Source organism: Cryptomeria japonica, chromosome 1 (assembly GCF_030272615.1).
Source record: "Cryptomeria japonica chromosome 1, Sugi_1.0, whole genome shotgun sequence".
In the NCBI taxonomy this organism is placed as follows: domain Eukaryota; kingdom Viridiplantae; phylum Streptophyta; class Pinopsida; order Cupressales; family Cupressaceae; genus Cryptomeria; species Cryptomeria japonica.
In genome coordinates this window covers 133,697,615-133,708,567 of record NC_081405.1, presented here as the reverse complement: position 1 = coordinate 133,708,567, position 10,953 = coordinate 133,697,615, and the positions used below count along the sequence as shown (strand labels likewise).

The 10,953-nt window shown below is 34.3% G+C and overlaps 1 protein-coding gene across 3 annotated transcripts in view; it reads left to right on the top strand.

The window, feature by feature from the left end:
* The first annotated feature begins 563 nt into the window (after positions 1–563).
* The window catches only part of LOC131063035 (chromatin remodeling protein EBS), a 70,894-nt gene continuing 60,504 nt past the window's right edge, over positions 564–10,953 (top strand). The window contains exons 1-3 of one of the 3 annotated variants that reach the window (XM_059214311.1): positions 564–1,166; positions 1,283–1,625; positions 1,729–1,797. In XM_059214311.1, the coding sequence (XP_059070294.1) occupies positions 1,094–1,166; positions 1,283–1,625; positions 1,729–1,797 (485 nt within the window). In that variant the 5' untranslated portion in view covers positions 564–1,093. The remainder of the gene's footprint in view (positions 1,167–1,282; positions 1,626–1,728; positions 1,798–10,953) is intronic. The other 2 variants (XM_057996801.2, XM_057996803.2) reach the window with 2 other exon arrangements.

Sequence of the window (10,953 nt, the reverse complement as noted above, 5' to 3'; positions counted from 1 at the left end):
TATTAAAAGATGAAATAAATAAAGCCCATAATTTTTTTTACCAATCTAACTCTTTATCCCAAAATTCACCTTCATATTTCTTTCTTCAAATTCAATATCAAATACATTAACAAATTTATTATTAATATGATTTCTCTTTTTTGAAACATTTCATGAATATAAACAAGAGAATGCATTTTCTGATTCAATTGTGTACAAGATGTTTTTGACTTTCTTCATCCAATATTATTTACAAAAAATCTTGTACACAGTTGAATTCAGAAATTGCATTCTCTTATTTATGTGATAGATCATGAAAATCTCTTAAAACTGATTTTATAAATAGTTTTTCCTTCCATTATATTTACCTGAATTAATTACTAAACAATAATAATTAATAATTAATAAAAGACATTAGTTGAAGATCAGTTTGATAAATTCCTACATTTTATGAAGTCAAATTAACAACTGGATTCTATTTTAATACAAAATAGGATTAATTTATATATACACTTCCAAATTGAACCGAAAAAAGCTGAAAAAACAAAGAAAAAAAGATTTTGGGAAAATGGTCTTGCCGGGCCATGACAGCTTCATATTTTATACCTGGAATACTCTATCGCACCTGTCAGAGGGAGCGCACCACCAAAAGTCTAGATTAAATGTTTTAAATGATAAAAAATAGCAGGTTGCTTTGTCTCTGGACTGGTAAAGAAACTTAATCGTTAAAAAAAGTTCAAAAATGTCCATTCGTATGGAAAGCATATACGACTCGCGTACACGTATATGTTTTTCTCTGCATACGATTCACCTCATTCACACATGTTCAAAATTTGAACCAACCAAAGCTTGGAAGAGAATCGAGGGTTACCTACCTAGGGTTTAAAACACAAAAAGCTCTGCAGAATATAGCGGATACTTGGAGACACACCAGCAGGACATCATCATACCATATGTGCTAATTTATCTTTATTTACGCTTTCCTAGTTTAGAAGCTGATTTGGCGAGGATGGCAATTGGTGTGGCATAACACGTAGAAAAAAAATGCGAAGATTTGTAAAAGGAAAGATCTAAGCTCTCTAAACAGTTGCCTATCAGAGAAGAAATAAAAGCTATGGCGAAGACGCGGCCTGTAAAGAAATCTCTGGACTCTTACACTATCAAAGGAACGAACAAAATCGTGAAAGGTGAGTAGAGCAATTTGGAAGTGAATAAATGAGTGAAGGAATAATGCGTAGCAATTATTTGGTTGAATTAATGATGACGAGAATGTTGTGTGGAATTTGGGATAATGTTTTTGCAGCTGGAGACTGTGTGTTGATGCGCCCGTCAGATACTGATAAGCCGCCGTACGTAGCTAGAGTGGAGAAAATTGAGAGCGACCGGAATAATAACATTAAGGTGAAAGTGCGGTGGTATTACAGGCCGGAGGAGTCGATTGGGGGCCGCCGGCAGTTTCACGGCGAGAAGGAGCTCTTTCTTTCCGACCACTTCGATATCCAGAGCGCCGATACAATCGAGGGCAAGTGTACGGTTCACAGCTTCAAAAATTATACTAAGCTTGACAGTGTCGGTGCAGATGATTATTTCTGCCGGTTTGAGTATAAATCTGCGACAGGTGGCTTCACGCCCGACAGAGTCGCAGTGTAAAAGCATCCGAACCCTAGATAATTTGGCTTTGTTTTAGTTCGTGTTCATTTTTTTTTGTTTTCTCGGCAAAGATGTTTAAGTGCAGGTTTTTTGCGGCAGGTATTGTAAGTGTGAAATGCCGTACAATCCCGACGACCTAATGGTTCAGTGCGAGGGTTGTAAAGACTGGTATGCTTTATTTTTGCGTTCTTCTTTTGATTGCATTTTTTTTTTCAAGAATTTCTCCGAAAAGTTGGAGTAAATTTGAAATTTTATGGTTCTATTGGAACTTAGGGTTTCTATGGCTGTGCTGGATAGTATTGTAGTGGTTAAAATCACGTTTGTTCTTTGTGGCTACGTCGAAGACAAACTAAAATTATGTTGAACGGTAGCTTTTTTTTTTCTTTTTTCTCTTTTTTAATTTATATGGTAATACTTAGGATTTTTAAAACAAAAACGTGTAAACAAATCTGTTATGTGCTTTGAAGATGAGGTTAAATTAGTTCGAAGTAGCAGCTCATTTTTCTTTTTTCTTTTGCTTTTTTTACGAGGTATTATTTAGGGTTTTAATACAAATCGTGCAAATACATCTGTTATGTACTTTGGAGATGAGGTTAAACCAGGACAAGTGGCAGCTCATTTTTCTTTGTTCTTTTATTTTTTTAATTTACATGGAAGTTTTTAAGGGTTTTAATTCAAAAACGTGCAAACAAATCTGTTATGTATATTGGAGAAGATTAAATCAGGTGAAATAGCAGCTCGTTCTTCTTTTTTTGTTTTGCTCAATTCACATTCTTGTATTCAGGGTTTTTGCACAAAAATATGCAAACAAAGCTGTTGTGAATATGAAATTAGTCTGATTTACTAGAACTTGCAAGCTGACCTAAGATAGAGCATTCGACATGGCAATATTATTTTCTATTGAAACTAAGATTCTAACGAAGTCCTACCATTTGCGTGCTGATGTGGTCTACCATAGAGCTGTTTGTTAATTTGTGGTTTAAGTATGAATTGTTCTAACAGGGAAGGTGTAGTATAACTGTCAGCCTCACCAAGCATGAGTAAAGGTATGGAAAAATACACATCATAAAGAAGACATCCTTAAAATAGACATAAATATTTGATTTCGTAGGAATGGGATTATTTCATACGAATAAGAGATGTGGATGCAGGTATGGAGATTTTATTCTAATTAGGGTATAGGATTATATTTAAAATGTGTAATGATTACATTTCATTTAAACATAACTATCATATTACATTTAAATATAGCTACTAGGAGATGTGCGTACAGGTACAAGGGCAGTCTCCTCCATTATCATGCCCACATTTTCTGGAACCTACTTCCAAGTTTCGTTCTGGTGATGGAACAAATTTCTTAAGGAAATGTTGAATTAGCACAATTGACACTTTGTTTTTTATTTTTTTTAATTAAATTCATACGGTAGTATTGAAGAGATCTTATACAAAATATACTCATTTATTAACCACCTGTCAGTGATCCTCCAACAGAAATTAAAATAAAATGAAATTAGGGTTTACTTCTAACACATGGCATTACTTTTTTCATAAGCAACATTCATCTCTGGAGTAGTTGTCTATGTAAATTTTGACTCTACATCCAAAGCTTCAAAGACAAACTTAAATCAGCTCAGCTGTTAACATTTTCTTTTCTTTTCTGTGTCTGCTCAGTGCATATTGTTTACATTTCTATTTGAACATGCAAACACAACTTGCACCTAAGTTGAAAATTTGAAATCTACTAACATACTAGCTGCTTTGAAATGGCCTTAGAATAGATATCTTAGCAACTAGTCTTGTCTTGACTTGGTAAAGTGTACAGTAAGAGTCAGACTTACACATGGCAAATCTAAAAACTCACATATATTTGAGATTAGGCAAAAAAGGTTAATTTTTTTGTTATACTAGATGTTTAACTTGACCGATCTCAGTACTATTGATGGAAACTGTTTTTCCAGCAAAATGGTTGAATTGGTTCATATGGTACCTTTTGTTTTTTTTCTTGGACTAAAATCATGTACAGATATTTAAGTTTTTTTATTACATGATAGAAAATACACAATGAAAGCTCTTGCTTCACTTAAGTTGAAACTTTGAAAGCATCACAATAATTTACTAGGCACTTGTAAGTGGCCCTAGGATAGAGACCGCAGTATCTCAACTTAGCAAGGCAAAGAGTAAGAGCCAGACACAGACTTGGTAAAGACACTATTTTGCATAAGGATTGGCTTAAAAACTTGCATAACGATTTGAGATTTCACCAAATATTGTGTTTTTTCACCTCATACAATTTTTTTTTCAAAGCTTGAAACTGTTTTTGGGAACATTGTTTGCAGAGAATGCTTCAAATGAAGAAAACCCAAACATTGATGGCAACAGTGGACTTCTGCCGTTGGACAAATGAATTAACATTCAAAATTATGAATTTAACAAGGATCCAAAATATTCTTATTCAGCAAAACTGAATGATATAACAAATTGAAGATATATCTGCACTGCAGTTGTAGAAGTGGAAAATGAGGGCTTATTTGCTTTTTTGCCTTATATAGCCCTTGAAATATGGTGCAGGTCTACTAACAAGTTTAGTGAGTCTTGCACATATTGAGGAGTCTTTTGTTGGTTTGATAAAAATCCCAGCGGACTTGCATTGTTTGTAAGGTTTTGACTTGAGAGCAAGAGTAATGTTTGGTAACTAGTACGGAATTATCCACGTTGAAATGAAGGCTGTTTTAATATAATCCTAAAAGATAGTTTGAGTAAGCTGTCTGCATAGAGATTGTTTTAGATAATTTGGTGCTGTACTACACGAGTTTGTCTTCTTTTGTCTTTCCATAGAATGAATCATACTTGAATACTGCTTCTCAATACATCAAAGATTTGCTTGCCAAGAGGAACAGAAGATCTCAAAGCATAAAGGGTGGCATGTGGTTTCTTCATATGAAAATTGAATTTGAACATAGAGAACTTATGTGGCAAAGGCAGATAACCAGGGAGTAAAAATCTGCCACTGAATAAAGTGATGCATGACATGAAATTGACCTTTTTGAATATTGCAAGATGATTTGTGCTTTGCATTCTCAACAAAGCAATTTAATTAAGAAAAACTGGCAATAATGAATACTAGTCGTATATTGCATGAAGAGTTTAGTTTATAGAATATTCACTCAATGTCTGTTTGTGGCAAGTGGCAACCACTGGATGGTTTCTTGATTTTGAGTGTCTACTAACAGCTTGACCAAAAAGCCTAAGCTAGAAATTTGGGGGTTGATCTTTGAGGATTACTAGTGAAAAGTGAAAACCTGTCAAAATCAGCAAGAAAGTCCACAAAATGTCTATCAGCATCTTTCTTACCATGAAACTCGGCAATCAAGACAAAACATATGAAATTGAGGACAATTGGCAAAGGGATGATTATACATGGAAGCAGCGAAACAAATATTGAACTGGAAACCATAGAAGATCAATAACTACTCCAATTTAGCGTATTTGGCTTAGAGATGAACATGGAAATGAAGAAATGATTATGCAACAACTAACTATCCAAAGATAACACCAATTGCATAATATATAGATGGATGCAAGATCCAATATGGTGATAATATGTGTAATTAATGAGCCTTGGGGATGCTTCTCTTGCTGTCAAGACTCCTTTACAGATCACCTCGATAGTTTGTGACCTTTGGGTACTTGGGTATGTGTACCTTGTCTCTAATGCCATACTCTTTAGGTTTGATTGTTTTATATTCTTCTATTATTTAAGACTCAACTATTTTTATAATTATTTTATAATTAATTACATGCTCACATTCCTTTTCAATGCTTTTCTTTGTATTTTAGATTGCTAAAATATGATTAGTTTTGCAAATGAAAAACTCTACATTTTTAATATTTCTCTTTTATTTTGTAAAATTTTAATGTATTGATTGGGTGTCTCTTTCCACGTTCTTGTTTTCCCCAAAATTTGGGCAAATTGTTGTCATATGAGGAACTCATCTCCACGTTCTGCTACACTGGAAGCTCCATGGAACATGGGGGGTTTTCTTATTAGCATCTTAACTTTTTGTTTCTTCTCCTGCCTCTTTAAAAGGGGGAGTAGTGTTATGCACCAAATGTAGTATTAATAATTTAATATAAGCTGGCTGAAAGGTTGTAACCAAAAATTTCTTTGCTATCAACACATCTCCATATTCTAACCAAAAATTTCTTTGCTATCAACACATTTCTACTACAGTACTACTTAGTCCTTAACGGAACTTTTGTATTGTTAGGGCATTGTACATGCAAAGAAAATCCAAAGAAATTAAGCCATTTACCTCATCAAAGTCGCAAGATTCTTCATGCTTAAATCATTGACAATTTCGGGTCTGGACTAATCATTGTAATATGTGCCAATCTGCACCACCATTTCATTATGTCTGAGCACTATTAGCAAGCTAGAAGACATAACATGAAAATGCTAATGCTAATACAACTGAACAATTGATGAACCATAGATAATACCAAAATCAATATATTGGTGGCAAGACATACATTATTAGACACTTAAGGCATGGTGGCATTTTAGACCACGAATAGAACATTTATGTTTGTATAACTAATGACACCATCTTCAGTTGCTAAAACATTGATTGACATACAACTGTCAAACTACCATCATCATATCAATTTCTTTTCACAGAATCCCAGGTGGAATTCATTCATCACACCTTCAACAATGCACCTTACAATATTTAGTCAATAGACTTTGGACCTTAATTCTTAACAGTGGAGTCTTGAATTGTTGCCAAGTTTGAATTTCTCACACAATTGGAAAATATTTCTATATGTTAAAATTTGAAATTTCAATCTAGAGAAATCAAATATCTTCCTCGAGAACCCAACATCTTGGCAACAAAGTCCTTATAAAAACATTTTTTTGATGAAGTATCTCGAAGACTACCATGATTGCCAGTCAAGTGAAATTCTTGAGTTGTATCAAATATCAATGATTCATTTGTAGTTGAAGCTTTGTACTTGATTTTTCAATCTGCTGCAAAAGTATCCTTTATCCTCCAGACAAGAAGCCTTTAATGTCTTGTTTTAGGTAATGTGAGGTTCACACTTTTTTTGTAGTTTACAATTGTAACAAGATTAAACAAAAATGTTTGAATGCTTTATTGGCTGTTGAGTTGTGCTGATTATTGCTTAGTCGTGCTTTGAAAATACTTTCTCCCTCACCTCCAAGCCCTTGTTTATTTGTTTTAATGATGTGTATTTTGGATCTTATTAATTAATAAAAAAGAAAATCATTATTTCAAAAAAACTGTGCACAATGAATAGTCAGGCATAAGTCAATATGCATACTGCAAATTGAGAGGAGCCTTAAAAGCTGATATTTACAAATTTTCATATTATATTCTGATTTCTGAATGAAACAATTGATACTAGCACCTTTTGGAGGATGATGACATGGAGTCATGCTTGACAATTTTGAATATGATTGCATCATTGATTATGGAGTGTTGGATATATGTTGACCTACTTTGATGTCCAATAAGTTAGTTATTGGGTCAATGGGTGATTTGTGGATTAAGTTATATTTGATAAATAGGTGGTCTAATGTGTGCTGGGTACTTTTTTAGATGAGAGGCTATGTATAGAAGTGTCTATTTTTGTAATCACTACTGATTAGGGATCATTTCTATTGAATAGTGTTGATGTGTTTTTGACGCACATGCAAACACAAAATAAAATACCCAAGAGTATCTTATCCTCTCTTGAATAAAATCTCTCAAATGCTGAAGATTAGCTTAAGGATCACTTGAGAAGACTCCAAGGTTCATGAATGTAGGGTCACTACGTGTGGATAAGCTCTGTTGTTTGATGTGATTGCTGGTATCACAAGGGGACTTACATTCAAATGCCTGAATTCTTGATTTACTGGAACTTAGATCATCTGATGTTACAACCTGGTGATGCTTTTTGTTCTAAACTAACTTGAGTTTTAAAAAAAAGAGGCAAAAGATGAAGGGTTAAGAGAGTCTATTCTAAAGCGTAGAATGTAAGAAGATGGATGAATGACTAGATGGAATCCTACCGAGCAAGGTCTCACCATCAAACTGAACAATTTGACACAATCTCAGTGCAATCTTCTAAGGACATTTCAAGGATGTTCAAATCATTATCATCAAACATTGATCACCATTCAAGTTAATGCATAAACAATGGACGCGTAACAATTTGAAGTTAAGCTCATATCATTCTAGTTGACCACGCAAGGCACACTTACAATCAATAAGAGGCTAGTGGTATGGACTAGGCAGATTCTACATGAATACATTCACCAAATTCTTCCATTCAATCTAATTTATTTATCATCTAAGATGAAGATCCAACAAAAACCATGCACATTGTAAAGAAACAACACACTCCACCCTAACTTAAATGAAAATGGAGTCAATTTACAACTCGGCAACAATTTTTGCCTTCTCTTCCTACTCTACTCTAACTTCTATTTTACTCTTTGAAGACTATCTATTGACTATTAACTCACTATTAGCTAACTATTCGCTATTAACCTTTACAAATGAAGAGTCTGAGCTTTATATAGAGAGCTCATTTACAATGAACGACCATGATTGATTCTCCATCAATGGCCAAGATTTTACAATGAAACCCTAATTAGGGTTTGTTACAACAAACACTCCTTAGCCAATGGGAAAATTACATTCAATGAGTGTGGACCAATAGATATCAAGGGTAGGTACATTGGAGTTTGTGCGTCCATGGGTGAGCTTGGTTCATTGAACTTGGACATGTTGATGTGGAACTTCTTCAATTGGTAGAGATAGTAACTGGGATGATGACTAGGATGCCATCTTTAACTTGCACTTTTGTAGGTTTGATGGATCATCATGAAGGAATCTCTCTTGATACTCAACATTATCCAGCTTCAGCGATGATGACGATGATCTTCTAACTTTGATTAATTCTTTTGAAACTATCTTCTCGAATGCCTTGATCATGGAAGTGCAAGGTATAAATCTTAGTTTGGAAGTATTGATGAACTTCTGATGTCACCATTGTCTCTCTCCTTCAGACTTCCTTCTCATGTGACTCCCTTCATGTCGTTGATGTTGTAGATCATGTCTCTGTGTAAGTGAATGCATCTTGTGTGATCTCCTTATTTCTTTCTCCATCTTCTGCAAAACAAACAAGCAAGTGTCAAATACACTTGATATATAGGTTATATAATCTCTGATTTTGTATGATTTGCAGGTCCAATAGGTGCAGTCTTAGGGGAGATCACCCCTTGGTTCTGAGCACATTTTGCTATCTCCTTGATGAGTTCCTTTGTTCCTTTGTGAAATTTGCCGTTGTTCTGATGAAATTCGCTCCAAACTTGGAGCAAGGTACATGACTCCAAAATTCGCTCTGGACCCTCTGGAAGGTACCTACTTGAAAATTCACTCCAGGACTTAGGAAGGTACATGATTTGAAAAATTTCATTTTGGACTCTCTCCAAGGTATACACTTCAAGATTCGCTCCAGGACCTTGGCAAGGTACATACTTTCAAAAAATTCGCTCAAGGACCTTGGTAGGGTACACATGATGAAATTCGCTCTCTGTCCTTCAGAGGGTACATGACTCATTAGGGAAGTTCAATCTCAAATCTTAACAGGGTACATGACTTCAACAAATTTGCTCAAAAACCTCTCCTTCAAAATTCACTCTCAATCTTCACTTAGATAAATTCACCCTTGATCCTCAGCAAGGTACTCAACTTAGCAAAATTTTTGCTCTGGACCCTTAGGAAGGTACATATCCTTGAAGATGAAATTCGCTCTAGGTCCTTTGCAAGGTACATGACTTGGAGATGAAATTCGCTCCATGTCCTTTGGAAGGACAGGGTCCAAGGTGAGAAATTTGCTCCATGACCTTTGGAAGGACAGGGTCCAAGGTGAGAAATTCTCTCTATGACCGTTGTGAGGTACAGGTCCTGATAAAAAATTTCACTCTTGGTCCTTTGGAATGTACATGCCCTTGATAAAAATTTCGCTCTTGGACCTCAACAAGGTACATGATTTGGAAAGTTCGTTCTCAAGCCTCTGCATGGTACATGATTTCTCAAATTCGCTCTGGACATCACTTGGAAATTCATTGTAAATCTTGAGTAAGGTACAGGACGGGGTCTAAGACAAGTTTGCTCCAAGTTTGAGGTAAGGTACACGGCCTAAATGAAATTCAAGGAGGATACCATTCAAACAACCAAGGCTTGTTCTTGCAACTAGAAATATGATCAGATAACACAAGAAACCTAGGCATGATACAAAGGAGTCCCAGATCTACCTTCATGCTCACAACCGACTGTCTTCACTCCACCCTAAGGACTATGTTATTGGATTCGTCTAGTATAGGATCCATTTCTCTATAAAATGGGAGCGGGAACAAGAGTAGGAGTGTGAATGGGGATGGCTAGGGCATGCCCCTATCACTCTTGGTACTTGGGATGTACCCACAGGGTAGTAAGGGTTGTAGGGGCATGCCTTGACCATCCCATTAGTGCTCCTAAAGGGATTTTTCTAAAACAAATGCAAAACGTTCAATAGCAAACACACTTCAATCTTTGTAGGAGGCACATCTTTCCTTTTTAAGGTTGAATGGCATTGTTGAAAACAAGGTATGAGATAGAGATAAAGATAAAGATGAGACATTGCAAATATAAATATAAGGTTGAAATGCAAATTTTCAGGGATTTGAGGGGTTGCCAAACATCAGATGTGTAAAAGTTGGTATTATCAATCTTATGCATGAAGTTGTTTGGAAAGTATAAGTGGGAAAAAATTATGGAGAAGCAAAGATTTGGGATGAAATCCTCAAAGTTTACACTATGGATTTGTATTGTAAATGTACTCAAATCATTAATATTCTATTATGGTGATCAATATTTTTTAAATGCAATATTAAAATATAGATGTAATTGTAAATACATAACATCAATAAAATATTAATCCTCTAATTTTAATTTATGCCAATTAATATTTTCAATTCATTTTCTATATTTAATACTAATTACATAAATTAAAACATTTTTAAAATCATTTGTTTATTAAATTATATTATATAATAAAATTCATTTTTGTAAAATTATAAATTATTTGTTTTGTTTTACTATATTTATTATTTTATATACAATATTGCAAATCATATAATTCTTTTTACAAATTATGGATATTTTAGTGCGTGTTGATTTTTTAATATTACATATAATATATATTTTAATAATATATAGAGAGATTGGTACTTGGGGAAAATAATTGCCAAACTATTGTACTCATTCATGA